This window comes from Lagenorhynchus albirostris, chromosome 6 (genome assembly GCF_949774975.1).
Source record: "Lagenorhynchus albirostris chromosome 6, mLagAlb1.1, whole genome shotgun sequence".
Lineage (NCBI taxonomy): Eukaryota > Metazoa > Chordata > Mammalia > Artiodactyla > Delphinidae > Lagenorhynchus > Lagenorhynchus albirostris.
In genome coordinates, this window is record NC_083100.1 from 53,690,426 (window position 1) to 53,713,865 (window position 23,440).

Here is a 23,440-nt window from a genome sequence, read left to right on the forward strand (position 1 = left end):
TGTGCTATCATTCTTTATTTCAAATCAACTATTGAAATGCTAGAATATGAGGGGCACAGAGTTTGCAAACTGATTGCATCTGAAATGAACTTAAACGATTCTTAACCATTAGGAACTTACTTTCAAAATGAGTAGTTGTAGCAGAGTCATTGTGAATTGGGAGTTTGATGATATAGCAAGTTCTCTATATTAACTTCCATGTAGTTAATTAAAAGATAAGTAAAAAGATATGCTAATTTCAAGTTTACATATATATTATTAAAATTCACTGTAATCGCAACAATTGTTTAAAACTTAGACCAACAAATTTTTTTTCAGGGAGGAGTATTTTATTTCTAACCTTAGAATTGCCAACCTGTAATGATAATAAAAAGCAGCCCTATTTTTAGTCAGTTTTATTACCGTTTTTAAATTATCTACACATAGTGCAGCCCCTTGTTTCCTGTACTGAAGTGGACATCTCCTCCCTCCCCTTCAGTATACCACAGACGTTTGTTACTCCATTAATAGGAATTCCAGTGCTACTTTAAATACATGTTACATTTAGTATGGAGATATGTTATGCTGACTTAAACTTGTAGTCACCAAATAGTTTCCTTTTTATCTTTAATAATGCCCACTGAATGTTCTCTGAAATGTAGCTTTCATTATCTCTGACCTGTGAGCTTGAGGTGACCTAGTTTTTGCTCTGGAAAGAAATAACATTCTATATCATTTGAGAGACACCTATGGAGTCCTTTTATGTGATGATTTATTTGTTCATGTCATGAATTTTGGGATTTTCTTATATCATTTGAGAGGAATGGGAAAGAAAAGACTCATTAAAGGGGTACTTAGGTTATTATAGTTTTGTAATTTAAATTGTGTAAGCCAACAAAATGCCCTATATGCACTTTTAAACTAAAAATACCAACAATCTCTTTTTAAGATTTAATTTGTACATTTACACAGATGGTTATAAAAGGGGATATTCATTAACATCTGTAAATGTTGAGGAAATGATGGATGCCTATATTTGTAAAATGCCAGAATAGAATTACTAAATGTGCAGATGTAGATTAAAAAATACAAAATTTGAATATCTGAAAGGCATTCTCTTCAGGCTAGTTTTCTAAAGATCTAGACATTGAATAATTATCTTTTGCATAAGTTTCCATTTTTATAAATGCAGTAAATTCTTATTAATTTGGATGATATTAATTAGGGATTTGTGATAATTCAGGTATGGGCTGAATTGTACTTTTGTTTGGTCCAAATTCTTTCTTCAAAGATAATGCAAATGAGTGTTGCGAAGGAGGTTGAAGCATAGAGATTTAGAATACCAACAGAACCAATTTTTTCAAGCTTACGTAAGCACTTTAAGAGCAATGATTAAAATACAAGTGATAATATAATTTAAAATAATTCTTATATATTTTAACACATCACCTAAGAATCTCTGGTAACTAACAGCATTTCTTCAAAAATGTTCAACTTTTTCAACTTTTTTTTACCATTTCATTATGCCCTGTACCCAAATTAGTCCACATTGTTGAGGTTTTTCTGAAATTATAATCATTTAGTAATATCTAATACCATTCTCTTTTTTTAAAGCAAATGATTTTCTGTGACTTGGCTAGCATTTTCCCAGTAAATCTTTTGAGTCAAGTGTTTTAACTTACATGGTATCTAGGTTTTATATTTCAGGCCAAAGAAGCATTGTTTTGAGGGATGACTTATCCAATTTAGTTATCTGCACTGATCCAACTTACTGAATGATCCATAAATCACTCATTTTGTGTTCTGACCTGGGGCTATCTTGATAGACAGGTGAGTGACCCACTGTATATAAGAATTGGTTTTCCAATAGCTGAGCAATTGGTCTGTTAGGAATCTGCTCATTCCACAGAGATGGATCAAGCAGCCAGACCCCTCAAATCATACCAACTGGTGACCCCTGCTTTAGTCCACTGCTTCTCATCATAGGCAGAAGTCAGTCAGGAATTTGCAGGAAGTAGGAGGTACTTATTTGATTATGGTCACTCTTGATACCAAAATCTTCACTCTCTTGGTCTCTTACCATCCTCAAAATACAGGTTTCTAACCAGTATGCACATCTCTAGTCCAGTTCTTGTTACTCGCTCCATTGTTAGCTAGACTTCAGCCACAATGGCTTTCTTTTATTTTGATAAAGCTTCTAAGCTACTTCTCCCCCCTCCCTTTCGGTCTAGTCTCTACTCCTCCTGCAGGTCTCACGTTTTATGTCTCTTCCTCACAGGAGCTTGTCCAGACTCCCTAGTGTAAACTAGCCCCACTCCCAAGAATAAATTTTATAACACCCAATAATTTTCCTCCATGAAGTGTATCACAGTTTGTAAAGATAACTTATTTATATAACTATTTAATATATGTTTCTAATACACACACACGCACGCACGCACACACATGCACAATTGTTGGCTCAAGGACTGAATATACTTTGTGCATTACTGTCCCCCCAGTGCCTAGCACACTTATTTATTGATTGAATACATGGTCCTAAAGAGGATTTTTTTTTAACTTTAATTTATGCAACCCAAGGATTGGTTGGGAATCACTGAATCCATTCTCTACAATGAAAACTATAACTTATATGACTTTACAGGTCACCTCCCCAGACCTTTTTTCACTTCCAGATCATCCTGTCTAAGGAAATGAAGACTATCTTTTACCAGAGGGGATAAGGGAGAGAGTCTATTCTGTTTTGGATCTTCCATGGTGAAGGCTGTTTGGACCCTGGGCTTGGGACTTGCTTCGATGGTGCGGTAATTAAGAGCCTAATCTTTTAATCTTGGGTTGGAATCCAGGGTCTTCCATTTCTGGCAGTGTGGTATTAGACAGTTACTTAACTTTTCAGAGTCTCTGTAGACTTGGACTAATAATAATACCTGCCTCATATGCTTTTATGAGGATTAAATGCGATACTGTCTGTAATGTACTTAGTGCAGTGCCTGGTACACAGCAAACAATAAATGGTAACTATGTGTCACCATTTTTGTTATTGAATTCAGAGTAGTTTTTGTAACCTGATGTTGTGTTTGCAGTCTTTCTGGTTGCTGTGTTCTCGCTATTTTTCTGCATTCCTCATAATTTTCCTTGGAGTAGTAGCTATACATAGGCCCCTTATTTCCACAGACATGGCTACCATTATGCTTTCTCTGCAACATTATCAAATATTCTTCCAGGACACAAAGACCTCATATTATTTTCCAGTTATTTTATGAGGTTGTTTTGATATTACAAAAAAAAGTATTTTAGCATTTAAGATGTTGTTATACTTCAGTAAGAAGTATAGTTGTGTGTATGTATTTTTAATTATTTTTCCTTTGGAGTTTTCACTTCCCTTGACCTCTGTTTTATTACTCTGTATATCCAGCTTTTCTAATGGCCTCTTTTCTGTATCCTCTGCTGATTTCTCTTCCTCCTCTTACCTGTTGAATATAGCTGTTTCTCAAGATTCTTCCCTCAAAATGGGTTTTCTCCTCTCTATTCTTAATTCATCAAGAATCTCATCCATCCCCAGGCTTTCATCTATCATCTCATAATGTGGTTACAAAATAGATGTCTCCAGCCCCAGCCTCTTTTCTCAGCCATCAGTTGTGTTTTCAATTGTTTGTTGAACCTCTCCACTGTGTATCTCATGAGCAGCCTAAATAGATAACCAAACTGAATTCTCATTTTCCTCTGCAAAATTTCCTCACCCCACCACAACTGCATTTTGGTTAATCATTTTACCATTTTCCCTGTTATTTGGGCCTGAAACTTCTAGAGGGAACTCCAATTATTTTTTCTTCCTCTACCCTTATTTTAATTCTATTGTCAAGTAATAAAAAATCTTTTTCCATTCATTTATTCATCCATGTAATCAGTATTTATCAAATGTCAAGATGTTTCAGGCAGTGTACTAAGTACCTTACAGGTACAAGCCTTAACGAATATTATTGTCTAGTCGGGGGAAGACAAACATTAATCATGTTATTATAAAATTTAATAATTTTTAAATTGTGAGAAGTGCTATAAAGAAAAGAATCCAAAAAGTTAGGAGGTGGCCTAGTCTGGGGGATCATGGAAGGCTTCTTAAGGAAGTAATGTTTGAGCTGTGTTCTGAAGGATGAATAGGAGTTAACTAGGAAAAGAGAAAAGAGATAGTATTATATTTTAGGCATGTGCAAAAGGCTAGCACTGTACTTATACTCCAGCCACACTTTCTTTCAGTTCCTCCAAGAAAAAACAAAGAGCCTGCTACCAAATGAAACTAGGGATAGGTAGGGAGTAGGACATATAGGTCTTGAATATGATGATTTTAGATTTTAAACCAAGAGCAGTGAAAAGATGTCAAGGATTTTAAGCAGAGGAATGATATGTTCAGGTTTGCATTTTTTAAATATCACTTTGGCCGCCACGTGGAGAACAGATTGTAACTGAGCAGGAGGGGCCTTTGGGTGATCGCTAAAGAGCCTGTTGCAGCAGTCCAGGTGAAAGATGATGGCAGTCTGGACCAAGATGGTTGTGGTTGAGATATAAAGAATTGTCTTGATTAGAGAAATATCTAGGAGGTAAAATCTGTAGGACTTAGTGATTGAATGCGAGGGTGGAGGTAGCATGTGACAATGAGAATGGTCCCTAGATGTAGCTCTTACAATAGAGGTAGAGTGGTGCTATTAGCAGAAAGGGAATGCTAGAAGGAAGACTAGGTAATTTTGGCAGCAAGGCAGAGACAAATGATACAAGGAGTTTGGTTTTGAACTTATGTTTAAGGTTCTTTGAGATATCCAAGTGGATATTATGAGTCTGGAGCTCAGGGGAGAGATCTGGACGAGAGAGGTAGAAACCAGGAAATTATCAGTATAGAGGTGGCTGGGAAAGTTGTGTGGGTGAAACTGAACAGAGAGTAGACAGGAAAGTTTGGAGTGAGAAGACAAGAAGGCTTAAAACTGCGCCTTGGAATATGTCAACAATTCAGTGACAGGGCAGGGGAAGATGAGGCTGCACGTGGCTCGGAAATGTAGGTGGGGGAACATCAACCTCGGAAAGAGCCTCTGGAAAAGTGCCTTCCGGAAGAAGCGAGAGATCAGCAGGGTCACGTACCCCTGATTGGTCAAGCAAGATGAGAAATAAAAGATGTTCTTGGTTTTAGGACTTAAGGCATTGGTGTCTTAGTGATGTCTCTTTCAGTGGATTGAGGTGGACCATATTAGAGAAGAGAAATTGGAGATGTGCATACAATTAATTGACCATATTAGTCTGTGAAAGGAAGCTGAAAGGGTGAAAAGCTAGGGTTGAATGTAGCTTGAGGGATGGTTTCTTTTGGGTTGGGGAGATCAGGGCTTGTTTAAACATCAATGATAAGGATTTGATTTGGAAAGGGGGAGTTGAGTATAAATGTTAAAAAAGAGAAAGAGTAATAGACCCTGGGAAAGGCAAAAAGGAACAGAATATCTAGAGACTTGATTAATAGGAGGAATAGCTCCTTTTCTATGAAAGCTCTGGCTTTTGGTTTATAGAGCCCCCTGAAATTTGAAATCTGTGTGTTTAAGAACCCCATTACTCTTTGACTTGCTATGGTAAGAACCTTCTAGTTACTCTACTGTCTTTTTTTTTTCCTTTTTGTAGGTCTTAGCAGGATCGGAGTGTGCTAGAACAAAAGCCCTCAATGGCTTCTCATTACCTACCTAATTAAGTATGGTATTGTTAACTGTCTTCCCACTATCTAGTATTTAAGGCCTAAATAATAAGACACTTGTCTTTCTAATCTTTTCTTCCATTCCTACTCCACACACACCCACATTTCACTCAAACTGGATTATTCACATTTCCCTAAACAAAAACTGGTTTTGCCAAATACTTCTTTCTTATAGTCCTCTCCTTATTAAGAGTATATATCTCTTGTCTTTGAAATCCTTTCCATTATTGAAGGCCCATCTCAAGGCCCTTTCTTTTCTCAAATTTTCATACAATTTTATTAAGCCCAAGGCAGGGGTGTGTGCACATTTTGTTGCCTGATTCCCAGAAATATGTTTAGGAAAACATATAACTATAATATATCCATAATGACAAATCAGGGCATGGAAACTAATTAGGATATTTTTAAATGTCTGCTTTAATTCAATTAAAGCACTTTAAAAATCATTTTTCGTTGTAAAAAAGAAGAAAAATAATCATTTGAATCATCTAATGTCTATTTTTGCATCAAGGGTGACAGCACAACTTTGAAAAACAACCTATATATCCATCAATAACATACGGTTGAAATAAATTACGGTTCATTCATATAATGGAATATACACACCCATTTTAAAATTAGAAAACTTTCTAATTACTCGTTTTAAAAAATCTCTAAGATCTGTTGCTGAATAGAAAAAGCAAAATACAAAAACAACATATGTGGTATGTAGGCATTTGTCTAAAAATGGAAGAAGGGGGAAATACACACATACATATATATTTGCTTGATAGGTATGTAAATCATCTCTGGCAGGATACACAAAAAGTGACGAGAACTAGTTGCGAAGTCTGAGATGTAGACTTTTCACTATGTACGCTCTTTTGTTTTATACTTTTCAACTGTGTGATTATATTACCTGGATAAAAAATAAATATAATTTAAATATAAAAGAAACAAAAGTAATAGCTAATTGGACAGAAATGAAATTCTGTAGAAATCATAGTTGATTCAAGTTCAAAAATTGCAGATATTCCAAATATTATAACTATTGATTATACTAGAGTAGAAAATCGCCTTTTAAAGCCTTTCTGATCCTTCAGTGGGTTTTTATTTTGAACTCTTTTCAGCTCTTGCCTGGATGACTGTAACAGCCTCCTTTCCCACTTTGCCTCATTGGCAACTGTCCCACCATACACACACAGCTTGTTCTCCACACAGTAAGCAGAGCCATCATTTTATAAACAAAAGTCAAACAAGGTTACTTCTCTGTTCAGAACACTGCTGGGATTTCCCATCTTCTCAGAATAAAAGTCAAAATCCTTAGAATAGCCATTTGCAGTTCCCTGGACCTTAAAGGCTCTTCTCCCAGGTATTTACCTGGTTAACTCCCTCACTTAATTCAGGTCTCAGTGCAAATGCCTCCTCAACAGAAACTTTTCTTAATACCTAACATGACACCCACCCCATCATTGTCTATCCTCCTTACTTTTCCTTATTTTTTTATAGCACCACCTAACATATTCATAAATGTATCGCTTAACACTTAACTACCGTAAAATATATATAAATTTGTACTTTATTGTTTGTGTCCCCATACTAGAATGTATGACCTGCATCCCACAACACTTGGAATGATGCCTGGATCGTAATAGGTATTCAATAAATATTTGTTGAATGGAAGAATGAATGGACTCCCAGCATTAAATTCCTATTTTTAGAAGATTTTACTTACTCTATCCTATATATATAATTTAAAAACTTTTTATTGAGTCTATACCGTATAATAGGTGCTTCAGAAGACTCAAAGATGAGTAAGACAGAGTTCACATTGATCTTTTCATATATGAACAACCTTTGTTGTGACTCTAATTGGTGAGTAGAACTTTTAGAACAATACTACTTGGAATCAGAAACTGAAAGGCCACTTAGCATTCACTGATAATATTGAAATATTTTGGTATTTATGGGTGAATCAAAATTATGGGCATTTTCGTATTAGTTTTTCCTCCAGACCAATTTTTTATATGTGAGGAAGGTTGACCAGACTAATCTGCAATGGAAACTTCTAGTTTAGTCTGGTACTTTAATGTAAAGATAGCCTTAACATGACTCAGGTTAGCTAAGTGACTACTGAAGAGGTACAGTTTTATTATTTTCTCTTACTTATATTTGTATGTTTTGAAAGGGTATGGTATTAATCTTCACATTTACATATTTCACTTAATTTTGAATTATAAAATATCTGCTGGGTTTTTAAAAATTGGTTTAGTGCTTTAGGGTAGGAGTTTTACAAAAATCTGTTTTGTAAAAGAGATTTTCAAATGAGTAATGCTAAATAAATAATATATTACACATATATAAAACATTACTAAAGCCATTCTTCAACTCTTTCAAAGTTACTTTGCCACTCTTGTCTACAGTAAGGATATTATATATCAAATATAAGGAGACACAATGCAAATTCTAATTTTAGATTTATTTTGTATCATTTATGTAAATTTCTTTAATATGGAAATGGAAGTAAATGTAATACCTTCTAGACTGATTAAAAATTAATGTGTAGAAGCCTGGGAGCCTAATTTAAAAGACCATCAGAAGACTTGAATTAGTTAGCTGTAGAGTCACAGCATTAATGCAGAGACTTGAATTATATTGCATTACTTATCACTGAGTAACAAAAAATCGCTCTTAGTAAGCACACTATGCCAATCCACTTCCCCACTGAAAGATAGCAGCACTCTCAAACACTTTAGGAACTTGGTATGTAACTGTGAAATCACTATAAACTCTTCTTTATATTTGAAGGTAGTGGAGAATTATTAACTAAAATGTCCCAGTTTAATTTGAAATTAATTTGAGAGAGGTGGATAATTTTGAATACTTTTGGGAAAATCATAAAATAAGTGACTCAAGAATATTAAGTAATTATTAACAAAGCCTTAATGTTTTATAATGTATTATAAAAATAAAAGATGATATCCATGTGTTTCATAAAAGTTCTTAAGATTTAGAAGTTCTAACACGTTAGGTCCCATATGCATAATTCTTTGAGAAAATTAGATATTTTCATAACTTATAAATGTTCCCATTATTACATATTCAAGATTATGTTAGTGTACAGAACACTAATGTTCCCATTTGAGGGTAATAACTTAGAGAATATGGTTTATCAGTACATTCTGGGTGAAGTTCATGATTTGCTCCCCTTACAGTTTGGAAGAGAGGGCATATTTTGCCAGGGTTCATTTAATTCATCTTGCCTCAGTTAAACTCTAGTGCACCTACTAGGATTTTGCGCACACCTTATCATTAAATTGACTCAGATATTGACCCCCAGCCCAGAAGACAAAGTAAATATACTTTTCAAAAGCTGTAATGTGGGCTTCCCTGGTGGCGCAGTGGTTGAGAGTCCACTTGCCGATGCAGCGAACATGGGTTCGTGCCCCGGTCCGAGAAAATCCCACATGCCGCGGAGCGTCTGCGCCTGTGAGCCATGGCCGCTGAGCCTGCGCATTCGGAGCCTGTGCTCCGCAAGGGGAGAGGCCACAACAGTAAGAGCCGTAATGTAAATGCAATAGAGAAGTAAGCAGTCTTATTTTCTTAGGGTAAGCATCTCAAGATACTTTTTTGCTGAATTCTTAACTAAATTGTGATGATGTTAAAGAAATTATAACATTAAATAAGACTCGTTTTATTATCCATTATCTACATTGAAAAAAATTCACATAAACCTACTTCCATTAGGTTGATGGGGGAAAAATCTTTTTCAAAATACAGTCTCTATAATTTACAGTATTCATGAATAGAATTGAAAAATTAATTTTCTGGGATGAACTTTACCTTGACACATATATATGATTATTTTAAAAGGAGATAATTTTTAATTATGGTCTAATTTGAAAAAAAAAAGGAGGTAACAGGAGGAGAGAATTCAACATATGAAAGGATTTGGGGTTCAGATGACAGTTGATATAGTCAAGCTCAAATAACTGTCTCTTTTATTTCCCATTCTACTCAGCCATAAACTGGGAATATAGGGTTTTTCCAGAGGCAGAACCTTAGATTGCTGGGAATAATCTAAAATTTAATAATCCACACTCAAATAATTGAAATATAAAACTCACTGAGAAAATGAGGCAAAATTTTGTTCACTTGGAACTTTACAAGAAACAATTTTATTTAAAATATTAAAACTTTTTTTAACATCTTTATTGGAGTATAATTGCTTTACAATGGTATGTTAGTTTCTGCTTTATAACAAGGTGAATCAATTATACATATACATATGTTCCCATATCTCTTCCCTCTTGCGTCTCCCTCCCTCCCACCCTCCCTATCCTACCCCTCTAGGTGGTCACAAAGCTAAAGCATTTTTTTTAAAGCCAACTTTTGCTCTCTTCCAGGTGACTTTTAAACTCAAACTGCCATATTTTTTTAATTCATCATGTAAATTCTGTTATAGCTGTTAGGTCCATTTATAGCTCCGCCATGTTTCAACGTGTAAAGTAATTCCAATCAATCATGCACCAGAAGCATGAGCATCAAGACTCTTAGCTGACTAATAAGCTGCATTTGAAAAACTACCTTGAGGCCCATCAAAAATAGTAGCATTTTAAGAAATGACTTAATTTGCCTACATGGAAAATGTTTGATATCATGAACACATATATGTGTTAACGCCCATGTATTCACATAGGGGCATTTTAAAGCAGCAACAACCCAAGCACTCTACTTCTGTTTCATGATATTTGATAGAATCTGAATTGGGCCCAAAGAGAATCAGAGTCTAGAGTATACTTATTTTCTTCCTGGAGTCACCACTTTTCTCTTTAGTAATATAGAAAGATTTGGAGTTGATGGGTTTTATACATACATATTCCAAAGCCAGTAAATATGAAATGCCATGGCCAGAACTGTGGCCTTGAAGGAATCCAGAAGACACCATTCACATTAGACCATATATGAGTGGTGCTCCGCACGCACACAGTTGTACAGTGTGGCAACCCTGGACAGGCCATAGCAACCTGGAGTGTTTCACTTAGCTGTAAATTATAAATTAGCAAAGACATTGTGTCTTTTTGAACTGAAAATCTCCTAACGGTTATAATTTTGTCTGGACTTTGTTTTCAACAGATCCCAGTAGATGAGGATTGAACGAAGTGATATCAAAGCCAGTAGTATGTCATTACTGATATTGCAGGCCTTAACATTGCAAATATCAGCAGAAAGACTTATCTTTGGATTAAGTAAGCCTTTCTCTTGGGTGCATCTTATGTTTATGTTGTAGCTTTGTCTCTGAGAGTGTGTGATCTTATCACTGCGACAAACATATGCAAAAAGCATTTTAATAGTTGAACGTAGCCTTATGTTAAAGCAAAGATTCAAGTAATTATTTAGCTATTACTCAGTCATCTCTAGTTTGTTTCTAGTATGTTTGACTATGGTATTTTAAGTGCCATGCTTTTATCTCAAATGATTAAATCTTCCATATAAATAATTTAGTTGTCCTTCGACCGTAGGATTATAGTTTGGAGCAGAGGATAAAATCTGTGATGTAAAAGCAACATCTTTCTTATAACTATCTATAAAAAAGATGCCTACAAGTAGAACATTTGTAGAACACTATGATATGTTTTCTGTTTTACACGGGGCAATAATGTTTGAGGTAGCATGATGCAGCAGGCTTTCCCTATTGTTCCTTTTATATGTCTGTGTTCTAGTGATACTGAAAAGCAGATGTGCCCAGGAAACACTGCATAATTCATAGGATTTCACTGCCTTGGCACATGCGGGTCCCTCTACCTGAAATGCCTCCCCCTGCACACTGACCCTTCAGCACCCTGCCCCCGAAGCAGGGCTCAGCTCTGATGTTCCTTTCCCATGAAGCTTCCAGGGTCCCCCTGCAATCTGCAGAAATTTACCTCTCCCCTGACTCCCATACTTCTTTGTACCAGTTTACCTTCCATTTTATAGTTTTACTCTCTGCTATGGGTTATAGTTATTTGCATGTCCGTCTTTTCTTCCAACTACCATTCTTCTGAATAGGGGTCTTTGTTTTTAATCTTTCACAATGTCTAGCACATGGCAGGTGCTAAATAATTCTTTGTGAAATAAATAATCAGGTTTCCCCCTTGTTAGTTTAGCCTGTTTTATGGTAGTTCATTTGACATCTGTTTTATTTGGCATTTTAGTATATATATACTTTTTATCTGAAAAGTAACTGACCTCTGCTCTTTCCTATCTAACACTGCTTAACACGTTGAAATCTAACGTCTCAAAAAACCAGATGCCAATAGTTTTAATGATACACTCTCTGTAATTAAGGGAACAGTTCCAATTACTTCTTAAGATGCAAAAAGATTGGGTCCATTGGTAAATAAATACTGAGAACTTTCTCCAGTGACATTACTCTATCCTAGCCACTTGCCAGTTTGGGTTTGGACTGTTCTTTCTATACAAAGTAAACACAGTTTAACATCTTGTTTCAAGATCCTATCCACCTCTCTGATGTCCAAAATAGAAATAAGGTAAAAAACAGAAATGGGAGCTCAGTGAATTATAGAATTGCTCATTATTGCATTTTTATGTGTAAAGCAATACACTATCTCATTATTTATCTTTTTTATTTGGACCAGTAGGGTCCTGAAAGATGTAGAGGATTTTGGAAAGTGAGGGGCTTTAGTAACAAAGATGGAGATGAATGGAAGAGAAAATTCCAAAATGTCATTTCCTGTCAAAGCTATTCCTCTACCAGTGGGTGGTCAGGTAGCTACTGGAGTGACCTCTGAAAGGAAAACTTAGATACCAATGAATTTCCGTGTGGAGGTCAGTATGGTGGTTTGGGCCGCTCTCTAATTCTGGCAATTCTTGGCAAGGGGTTTCTTTGATCACTGCCAGTTTGGGGTGTATAGCAGCGCTTTGGGGAGGAAATCAGAAAGCAGACCATTAGTGCTAGACAAATAGGTGTCTGCTGACTAGTCACGGAGGTGTAAAATATTATAAGTCTGTGTGGTTAACCAAGTCTCTCAGAAGTGATACGAGAACCATCGTCGATTGGGCTTGATCGTGTTGCCTCGTTCCCTGGTTTTCTGGCTCTTGTCCTTGTTTCTTTCATTCCTCAATTAAGGAGATTCCCAGATAAGGAAGGCAGGTTAATCATGTTACTATTTTAACAGTGTCTCTGTTTCACTTGAAGATCTGCCCAGGATTTAGAAGCTGTTGACACCTCAGATACAGTACTGAGGACAGCATAGTGCCACTACCAAGAATACCACAGGGTAACTGGAAAGATGCCAAGCGTGAATGAGTGGTGTCTGCCACTGTCTTAATTCCAGATCTTTCCCAAACAGTAGTCAGTAGAGGCTAAGAAGCCTTGTTTTGCTTTTCTCCATGCCTCAGAACTCAAAAGGAAAGTGAATCATGGCTCTGGAGAGCTCTTTCCAGCTTGGCATCCAGTGAGTGTCACTCAGCTGGCTCTTTATCCCAAGTGCTAATTGATACTGTTAACTTTCTGCAGTGATGCCAAGAAATAGTAATGAGGAAGTGACACTCTGCTCATCTTGTGCCAGGAGGTTTTATTTAGAGAACTATACGTTTATTTAGCCAAAGCGCACTAAAGTAACATCTCACTGTTTAGTATACTTGGAAAGATGAATTATTAGGTCAACTGATATCTTGTAGAAATTGTTACATACCTAAGAAGTGGGCCTTTCTTAGCTTCTCAACAGAAGGATCAAGCCTAATGTACTCTACCGGTATATTTCCTATGAATTAAGAAGATATTCCCTACTCTTAGAAACTTCTGTTAAAATATAATCCTTCACTGAGTCATGAAAAGCAGTGTGCTTTCTTTGTGTGTAATTTTTGTGTAATGGTTTACTTCTAATAAAATTATATTGTTTACTTAGGGTGAGTATGTATATGTCTAACGTGCGGGTATATAGTTAAATAGGAGTATACACGTAAGCATTTCAGATCCCCATAATGGCTTCTCCACCTACGTGTGTGGCCTTGGATGTGCTGTTTAGCTTCTCGTGCCCAGTTTTCTATCTGTACCTGCCTCACAGGGCACTGTGAAGCTTACATGAGAGAAACATGTATTACATTTTGAGCTCTTCTTGTCAGAGGCTCAGTAATATCAGCCATTATTATTATTTCTTCATGTTATCAATTTTTAAATTTTTATTTGTATATTTTCTTAATTTATATCTACCCAACTATATTTGCTGGATTTAACCATTCTCAGAGGGTGATAAGACTCAAAATAATGTTACACTTTTCTCCTCTCTTGGGATTGGGTTTGTGTTTCAACTTGACAGAGAACAGCATGAGAAGTCCTTGAGCAAACGAACCAAGAGCCATGATAAGTCAACGGTGGTCTAAAACAATATTACGAAAAGATGTTCAGGAAGTTAGAGACTGTGTACAGTCAATAAAAGTCTGTTGACCTTGGGTGATTGGGGTTATGTGCTAGGAAAATCACATGTCTTTAATTTTGTCCATTGCCACTCCTACCTACCTACCTACCTACATGCACACATGCACACACACATACATACCACCTGTATTCTACTTGTTGAGGAAAATGGATGAAAATATCAGTATAATCATCTTCAAACAAATACAAGTGTATATACGGAAAACTGATGTAAGAAGAAAAGTTATTATTATTTTAGAAATCCTCTAACAGAAACTCATTTTATATGACAGGTTTATCATCCTCTTCACCTTTATAACTATGCTAATATACCATATAATATATGTTTTAGTTTGTTTATATTTTCAGGGTCTATTAAAAATGAAATTGAAGCAAGTATACTTAGATTCTTTTGTTAATATGTTCATTATACTAGTTGCCAAAAAGATAAAATCCTTATTCTTTAGGCAGAGGGGAATTTTCCAAATGTCAGCTTATTGACTAAATGTTTTCTTGTTTTGCTGTAATTTGTTTTTGTCTTTTGAAAATTTTTAATATTCACTTGCCTTGATCGCTTTTCTTTCTTTTGATCTAGTAATGAAGTCACAGTTTCACCTATGCTTTTTGTATAAGTGAATGTAATACTAACTGCTTTGACTTCAGAATCACATCAGAGATCAGAAACAAGCATTGTCCCTACCTCCTTTGTGCCTAATATCGTGTATTCTTAGAACTGGAATCATCAAAATGACACATGAAGCGCATGTAGATGACTCCAAAATGTAGTGCCATTTCCACTCACTAGCAGGTTGCTTTGTCACATCACCTGCTCTCAGAGCAGAGCCAAGAGGAACGTAGGTGCAGGGAAGACAGATTTGTAGCTGAAGGGAAACTAAACGGAGTGGCTGTGGAAGGACACGCCCGGGTAGGACACTCAAAGCGGCTTGCTGCCAGCCAAACGTTTGACAAGTAACCCCAATGGGCAGTGGTGGGAGGGCACTAATGACAAAGTTCACCTTCGCCCCAATTTTGTCCTGACCCTGTTGTCCACTCGTATAATGTCTGGTTTTGAAAGACACAGATCCTCTATGTTGTATAGAAGGTTTCAATATGCAAAAAACTCTTAGATACCGGTCTACTATTCATTAAATGCCAAAGACATAGTTGAGTGCTGAGCTGTAAATGTCTGTGGTGCCTATGATTGAATGTATTTTTTTCCTGCATGATCATCCATTGTGCTGTTTGTAAGTAGCAAAAAAATGAGCCTGATTTGTTCTCCTTTGTAGAGCCAGGCCGAGGCCCACTACAAAGGAAGTAAACATGCCAAGAAGGTCAAAGCACTAGAGGCAACGAAAAATAAACCCAAAATGGTTTCTTCCAAGGACAGCGCAAAGGCTAATCCCAGCTGCTCCATCACTCCAATCACAGGCAACAACTCTGACAAATCAGGTCAATGACACTTTTTGTTCTTTACATTCTTTGTGTTCCTCCTGGTCCTCTGGCCTCACCCCATCCTCCTCCCCTCCGCTGTTGCATGTTACTCTCCATGATTTGTTTTTATAATATTAATACGTTCCCTTCACAGGAAGCGTTATGTGTTTGCACGGAATCTAAGCATTTGATAGGTTACCATTCCATGTTGTTAAATATATACATTTAAGTGTATATGTGTGTGTGTAAATATATATATAAGTATATATGCACGAAAATAAGTGGAGGCTTCTTGGTCACATTGTGTTTAGACAAAAATCAAGAAATGGATCTAAAATACTGAGTTGATTATTCATTTTACATTTGGTTTTTGCTATGGACTTTTTCAGTGAAGGAATCCTTAAATTTGTTTATTAACAGACATTTTCATATTTTCTTACCCCAGTAACAGGGAGTAGAAGGGCAAAAAGGTAAAGTTTTCTGAGAGAGTGGCATTATTAAGTGAATCTGGAAATGTGTTCAATAGTAAGAGATTTTGATTCTTCAAGATATTCATAGAGTTCTCCTCAGAGTTACAAATGAACTCAAAGATTTTAAAGGAACTTTTCACGGTTATGAACTGACTAACAGAAGAACTTTATAAATTGGAAATGGGCTACTAGTGGAAGTGCCTCTTAAGCAGAGTATTTCATAGTTCCAGTGAATCAGCAGGTTTTCTGAGTAGGTTCAAACTGAATGATTCAGGGAGAAGAGAAAAAATTTATTTTTCCAGCAGGTATGCCATGAAATTGGGTGTTTAATAGGCTTTCACACATTCACATCCGCCCATCAGGACCCAAGATGGGTAAGTCACCTTGTTGCAGTGACTAACTGAGGAACAGTGCCTTGTAAGGGAAACTAAGAGAATAGATCCCTTTTTCTTAAGTTTGATTCTCTCCTTAGGGACCTTTCTGTTGTTGGAAACACAAAGACACACACTTCTTGTCTTATTCTCTTCTGCTTTCCAAGTCATTGTAGACTTAAGAGACTTAAGAACGCTTTCCTGTGGTTGCCCAGGGCCTTCGGAGAAGCACAAATCCATTTGTAAGAGGAAGATTCAGAAAAGCCTGGTTAGACAAAGAGAGACTATGTAAGAAGTGACCACTATTGATGAGGTCCCACAGATGCTGGTTCCCAAGGCTCTGCAGCCTAGAGTGAGTGAGCTGACCCAAATTTGGTGATAAAGGCTTTTGTTCTTTGTGCGATAGAATCACTAAATCATGTTATCTGATGAACAGATAATAAATACTGAATTATTACATTGCACTTTTCCCCTTCTAAAGAACAAAGCCTTTTTACGTATATTAGCAAATTAATCTTTAACCCAGATCTATCAGATATTAGGGTCAAATGTTATCTCCAGTTTATAAAGTAGCAAACCAAGGCGAGGTCCACATTGCAGCCGTTATTTGCTCAAGGTTACCCAGTGTTTGGAAGAACAGGAGCCATCATCTCCTGACTTCCTGCCTAGTTTCATTTTCTGCAGGATATTGTTGCCTTTATGAAATAATACTCTGTCAGGTTTTATTACCTGAATTATGCTCTTTACCGACAGAAGTACTTATAAGCAAAATGATAAAACAGTGGAGGTTAGTGTCACTCCATTCTTTCAGCTTATTTTGTGTCTCGAGCTAATAGCACAGTGGGAAGGTACTGTAAGCATTCCTGCCTTGCTATTGCATGTGCTCAATGCTCCCATTAAGTTATATTATAATATATATGACTATTATTTGCAGATTGGGTTTGCTCTAGGCATAGTAGATGAAATTAAAATTAATGAGGGAAAAAAGTGTTAAAAATGGAAATAGAAAAGGCTCAATGAGAGAAAAATCAATGAACGAACAGAAGATAATTAAAGGGAGAAGGAAAGGTGTAGAAGAAGAGGAAAGGAAGAGAAAAAAAGTCAACAATTAGCGAGTAGACCCAAGAAAAGAGCAGTATAGAAATAGAAAATCCAAATAAAGGGGCTGGATCAGAATCACAGCATACCTTAAATCTACAAGACGCCCAATGAGCATGTTAAAATAAAGTTCAATGACTCAAGACTTTTATTCTGACTCTCAAATGCTAGTGAATGCTCAAGTGAAAGAGACTTTACAAACAATTGTGTTTGGCTAGTGGGCAATAGAAACACACCAGGGTCAAGTACAGCAGTGGTATAAACAAGGAAAGAGAACTGAGATCTAGAAGAACCCTAGGAGATGAGAGTGGGGAGAGAGGAAAACAAATCTCAACCACAGAGTCTCTTTCCCCGTAGCTATGTGATGGTCTTTAATCCAGCGTTCTCTGCTTCCTCTGACACTTCCCTATCCACCCCGCAAAGTACCTATGGTCTAACAGTATTGACCTCAGTCACCATGTCCCTGTCCATACTTGGACTAGAAGTAATGCAAACTACCTGTAGTGTGGTTACCTCATTTTTCCATGTTTCCTTACTCAAATCTGTATAAATTATTTGGCAATACATTGGTTAGGTCATTCAAATTACTTTTTTGTTTCTCCATATTTTAAATATTAATATTAATGAAATATTTAGTTTGTCCTATTATATCTATAAAAGCAATACCAAAGCTGTTGAAAGATGGCACTATTTAAGAACAAAGTGGGTCGTATTTGCTAAATAGATACATGTTTTTTTGTCACTTTCAACTGAACGTCAGCTTTTAAGCAAGAATTCACATGTGTTTTTTTCTTTCTTCTTTTTTTTTTCACACGTGTTTTGTAGAATTTTCAATTTAGAAAATTAGAAGTTTTGCCCAGATGGGAAATCTGGTCTAAACAATGTAATACATAACCAGTTGTTAACCACCTATTTCTAAATCTTTAAAAAGCTCCCACAGCTTTGTCAGAGTCATAAAATTTTTTGGTAACTTGTTTTGATTTCCTTTAAAACCCCATTTTAGAAGTTAGGAGACACGAAGACCAGTCCTTCATAGACAGTCTAGGTGGGATGTAGGGGGAAGCGGGAGGGAAGAGGAAGAACTGTGGTACTTAATTAACTGAAGTGTTTTATTTCAGACAACACTGCCTCTAAGGAGTCAGCCAAAAATTAGAGTAATAGTCACAGTGAAAAGTCATGGTTGATTGACAGTTCTTAAGAGACTGAAATTCCCTAGCACTGGTCTTTTTCTTCTGAATGAAGTATTCTATCAAGTGGGCTTAAGCAATATCTATATGATTCTGAGATAGTTGAGTGAAAAGTAAATGTTAGTAACTTGATGTCTCAGCTACCAGATTTCAAAATCCAGGCATTCACAACATCCAGAGGATTGACTAATTCAATTTCCATTCTCATTCTTTAGCATCAGTAACTTAGCAAGAGTATTGTTCAATGAGGGCAAATCCTGAGGAACAGGAAATAGCCAGATGTTAAGGGAGGGGGCTTCTGGGAGTGCAGCATCCTGGGATGCACTGAACATCAGTCAAGGAAGAGTGTGATTTCAGAGTATCTGACAAGGAGCGTGCGAGCCACAGATGACCTCGCTTTGCTCCTTGAGAGCACAGATTATTTATTCTAAGAAGTGGCCTAACAATCTTCCAAGAGCTATTGATAGAAACGCCTTTTTACCTCCTATTTTAGCAACTGGGACAACCACTTTTTTATGATGCATTTGGAGACATAATTTAGATCATGTTGTAACTGGATCTGTACAATACAAAGAAATTTGCTGTAATGGAGCTATCAGATATAAAAAGTTAAGGGTATAATGGAAAGCTTTCCTTTTTTTTCCTCTCAAGTCAGTAAACAAAATGAGTTTAAACTACAGTAACAGGAATTTCATTTATTATAAGAAGCTCTGACCACATGATTGAAAAAAAATTAAATATGTTTTATTTCAGGCAGGATAGCTGTCCTATTCACTTTTTAGAAGTTGGAGTAGAATTAAACGTAAAATCCAAAGAAATAGCTTTCTGGTCTCCTAGGATCTATCCCAGCTTTTAATGATGCATCAGTGGGAGTTCAAAACTTGGTAGAAAGGAGGAAAAAGGTGCTTTGGGAGAAATGGGATCAAGACACAGCAAGCATTAGGCAGCTTCAGGAAGATGGCTAGAACATATTGGCCAGACACTGTACCCAGATTTCTCCCTAGAGTTCAAGTGTCATAATGCCATATGACACAACACTTCCCTGTGATAATATGCCCCATACATCAAGTTGAATGCGCTTTGTGACAGCACTTAACCACTCATAAGAAGCTCAAAACAAAACAAACAAACAAAAAAAAACAGAGCCTTTGGAAGACCTTACTTCTTGAAAATAATAAAATATTTTGATAATCAACCTAACGGTAAAAAATATTGTGATAGTCGACCTAATCATCCATATGTCTAGTCTTTAGCCCAAGATTTTTTTTAATTAATTAGATATCAAGATGGGGAAAATACATTTGTAGCTCAAAGTATATAAAGCCATTTAGAGCTAAACAGCTTTTAATCAGTTGCTGTCTAAAAAGGCGAAAGCAGATGGAATGATTCAAAATGCTATATAGATAGATAGATAGATAGATAGATAGATAGATATATAGATAAATGCAATTAAGAGCAAAGATGATGGAACCAGCATGTTCTGCTTAAAATTAACAATAGGAACACCTTGAATTTGTTCAGTTGATAGAATCCAGTCACATAAATGTTTTCGTATGACCCCCTCAACAACCCTGTGACTGGTAAGGCTGATATTAGTATCCCTCTTTCACATATGCACACAACAAATTCTATATCCATTTATTCATTTAACAAATATATATTATCTATACTAAGTAGTATAGTACATCTGTAACATTTGCCATTTCAAGCGTGCAACAATGAACAGAAAGACATGTTCTTGCCTTCAAGAGGTTCCAAAAGAAAAATAATATATAATCGCCACCTTCAAGCTGCTCCCACAAATGTGGTAACAGTGAAGAACCTGGGTCTTAGAAAGATTAAATGGCTTGTGTGAGGCTTTAAATGGCTTGCACACTCATATCCCAGTAGAGTCAGAGCAGGAACTCAGGGCTTCTTGTTCCATGAATATTCCACTGTTCCCCTTACTTCTAAGCTTCTCTGACTCAGAAGAGTAAATTCAAGTACAGTATCCCAATGGGAAAAGTCAGAAACCACTAACCCACTTTTTTAAAGAATTAATGAGTAGGACTATGTATTACTTTTAAATTGTTTTCTGACTGTTGATATTTTTCAGTAGGAGCTATAGCAGTGACAGGGTCATTGAGGCTTTGTTTTATTGATAATCCTTAGTTTCTGTGCAGTGTGTTGTCTGCATCATTTAACTGTAAGAGAACAAAGCTTTAGAAGTTACAGATCTTTTCAAGGCCAAGTTTGAATGAAAACACTCATTTCAGGTAAATGACAAGTGTTCTTAAAGCTCCAGCTTGACAGCTGTAGACTTTATGTGACTAGAGCCAAACATACTCACTGAGCTGGAGGTCAGCAGTGAGCAAGGGCATCACCAGTATAGCAGAGCCTTGAACTGCCTCCTAAAGGGTCCAGTAGACTAGCCTGAATGCTGTCCGCATTTTCGGTAGCATTTTGAATCATCCCATCTCAAAGATTTTCACTGGGCACAGGGACGTTGTTTTGTTTATCCCACACCCATGACTATACCATGGAGCCAGAGACGACAGTATCAGAAAAGACTTAAGAAGGAAGGAAAGAAGTGAGGATACCTCAAAACTCATTTTAGTTTTCAGCATAATGTGCTTTTGCATGGCGGCAGTTCCTCAGGTGTGAACCCAGAGCAGTATCAACTAGTACATCAGTATGATTTGCCTGGAAAGGCTGCAGTTCAACTTTTTATGGTCATCCTGTTACGTTATGAAAGTACATTTTTCAATTTTGTCAAAGAGGCTTTCTGCCAAAGATACAAATGGAGACCCTCGCCTTGTCATGTTTATGGGTTTCCCTGTGTGTTTCACAGTTTTTATGTGTTGTTACAAATGGGGCCAAGTTTCCCAAATGACAACTTCTCATTTCCACCGACTGCTGCAGGACTCCTTTGATTAGCCAGCAAGGTCTTTGTAAATGCCTCTTTCCCCCATTTCTGTCTCTAGCAACAGGACCTTGTGCTGTTGAGTAGAAGAAAATGATAGTTTTCTGCTTTGGCAGCATCTGTCATTTATAGACCAGTGCCACCATAAATTTGGCATACATCTATCCAAATACAGGAGGCCAAGGCTTCGTATCCCTCATAAAAATAATAGATTAACTATATTATGACAAACATCTTAGGTCTGAAATTCCGGGATACAATCATGTAGAACGTAAATCGAGCTCCATCTGTCTAAAGAGAACAGACCATTATACTAAGGCTCATATTTCCATGAAATATACATATATCATTAAGACTTTCAAAGTCAATTTAAAAAATGAAACTGCCTCCAGCTTTGTCCGTGCACCTTGAATCTGACAGCACCATCCTGCCAGGCAAGGCTGAAGATTCTTAGGTAGTTAAGTGTTTGTCATCCTCTGGAAAGTAACTTCTGAAACTTTTGAGCATTTTATAGTGCTTTGAAGTAATACTGAGCATTCATTGTCAGGTTCTTCACTTCTGAAAGCTATTTCCTGGTGTTGCTCGAAGAAAGTGAACCATAAGTTGAGACTGACTTGTGATTGTCTCCTCAGTAAATCTATTAACTTATGATTTACAAGGGATATGTTATAAACCATTCTAAAAAGCAAAACCTTGGACATCTCCTTTAAAGGCTTATATCGCTGTTGAAAACTTTTCTCATCTTCAAACATATTTCACTGGTATTCATCTCTTTTGATTACGTTTATTTACAGCCTTTCTGCATCAGATAGATATTGGAATATAAAAGGACTTCGTATGTACACTGAATAATTTTATACATGTACAACCATAACTGCCCTTGAGATTTTAACAAAGGTTATTGCTTACATTTTTATAACATTCAACTTATTTGCTTCAGGAAGAATTCTCTTACATTGATGTAATTTTTATGAAATGAGTAGATGAAGAAATAGAACTACTCAGTAGATATTTGTAGGTTCTTTGTGCAGAGCATTGGCACTCGGCACTTTTGGGGATTCTGGGCCCAATTTTGATGATGCTTATAGCCTAATGCCACACAAATTTAACTCTATAATATAAAGCTTAAAGTGTTTTTCATAGAAACATTTCTAAAGTATTTTCCTCTTCCCTGACAGCTTTCTCTGAGAATCAGGTTCACTGTCATGGACACCGGGCATATCATTATGCAGTAACGGTTTGGTGCTCTCATTTCTATAGACCAGCATAACCCAATAAAACATTCTGTGGTGAAGGAAATGGTCTATAATCTCGGTTGTCCAACATGGGTGCCCTGAGCCACATGTAGCTATTCAGCACTTGAATTGTGGTTTATGCTCCTGAGGAACTGAATATTTAATTTTATTTAATTTAAGTAGCCACGCATGGCTACCATATTGGACAGCATATCTATAGACAGTGGTACTCTTTGCTCTTTTGACTAGCTATGATTCTAGAGAAGGCATTAAATTCTCTGAGCCTCTCTTTTCCTATTTGTAAAGTGGGAATGTCCTCCCTACAAAACAGCAGTGTTGCATGAATCAAATGAAATGATTGTGAAAGAGCTTTGCAAAGTGTAAAGCATAATTAAAGCAACTATTATTGATATTCTTACAGTTTGCCTGTTTGTTTTTGGTCCTCCTGTGGGGTTTTATTTCAGCTGTCCCTTCTTGCTGATTTCAGTGAGAGGTGACAACTGCCCCTTGTGGTAGTCAGCTATCATCATCTTTCATTATGCCGTACCTAATATAGTATATTCTAGAAAACCAGATCCAAGCTTATTAGACTTACATGCAAAAAATAACTTTAACAGCAGTACTACTAATAATTAACGTGTATCATT

The 23,440-nt window shown here is 36.5% G+C and overlaps 1 protein-coding gene across 1 annotated transcript in view; it reads left to right on the forward strand.

Annotated features, from left to right (window-relative positions):
• The window catches only part of ZNF385B (zinc finger protein 385B), a 414,552-nt gene that overhangs the window by 367,163 nt on the left and 23,949 nt on the right, over positions 1-23,440 (forward strand). Inside the window, exon 7 of the mRNA XM_060151403.1 lies at positions 15,386-15,548. Coding sequence (XP_060007386.1) covers positions 15,386-15,548 — 163 coding nt within the window. The remainder of the gene's footprint in view (positions 1-15,385; positions 15,549-23,440) is intronic.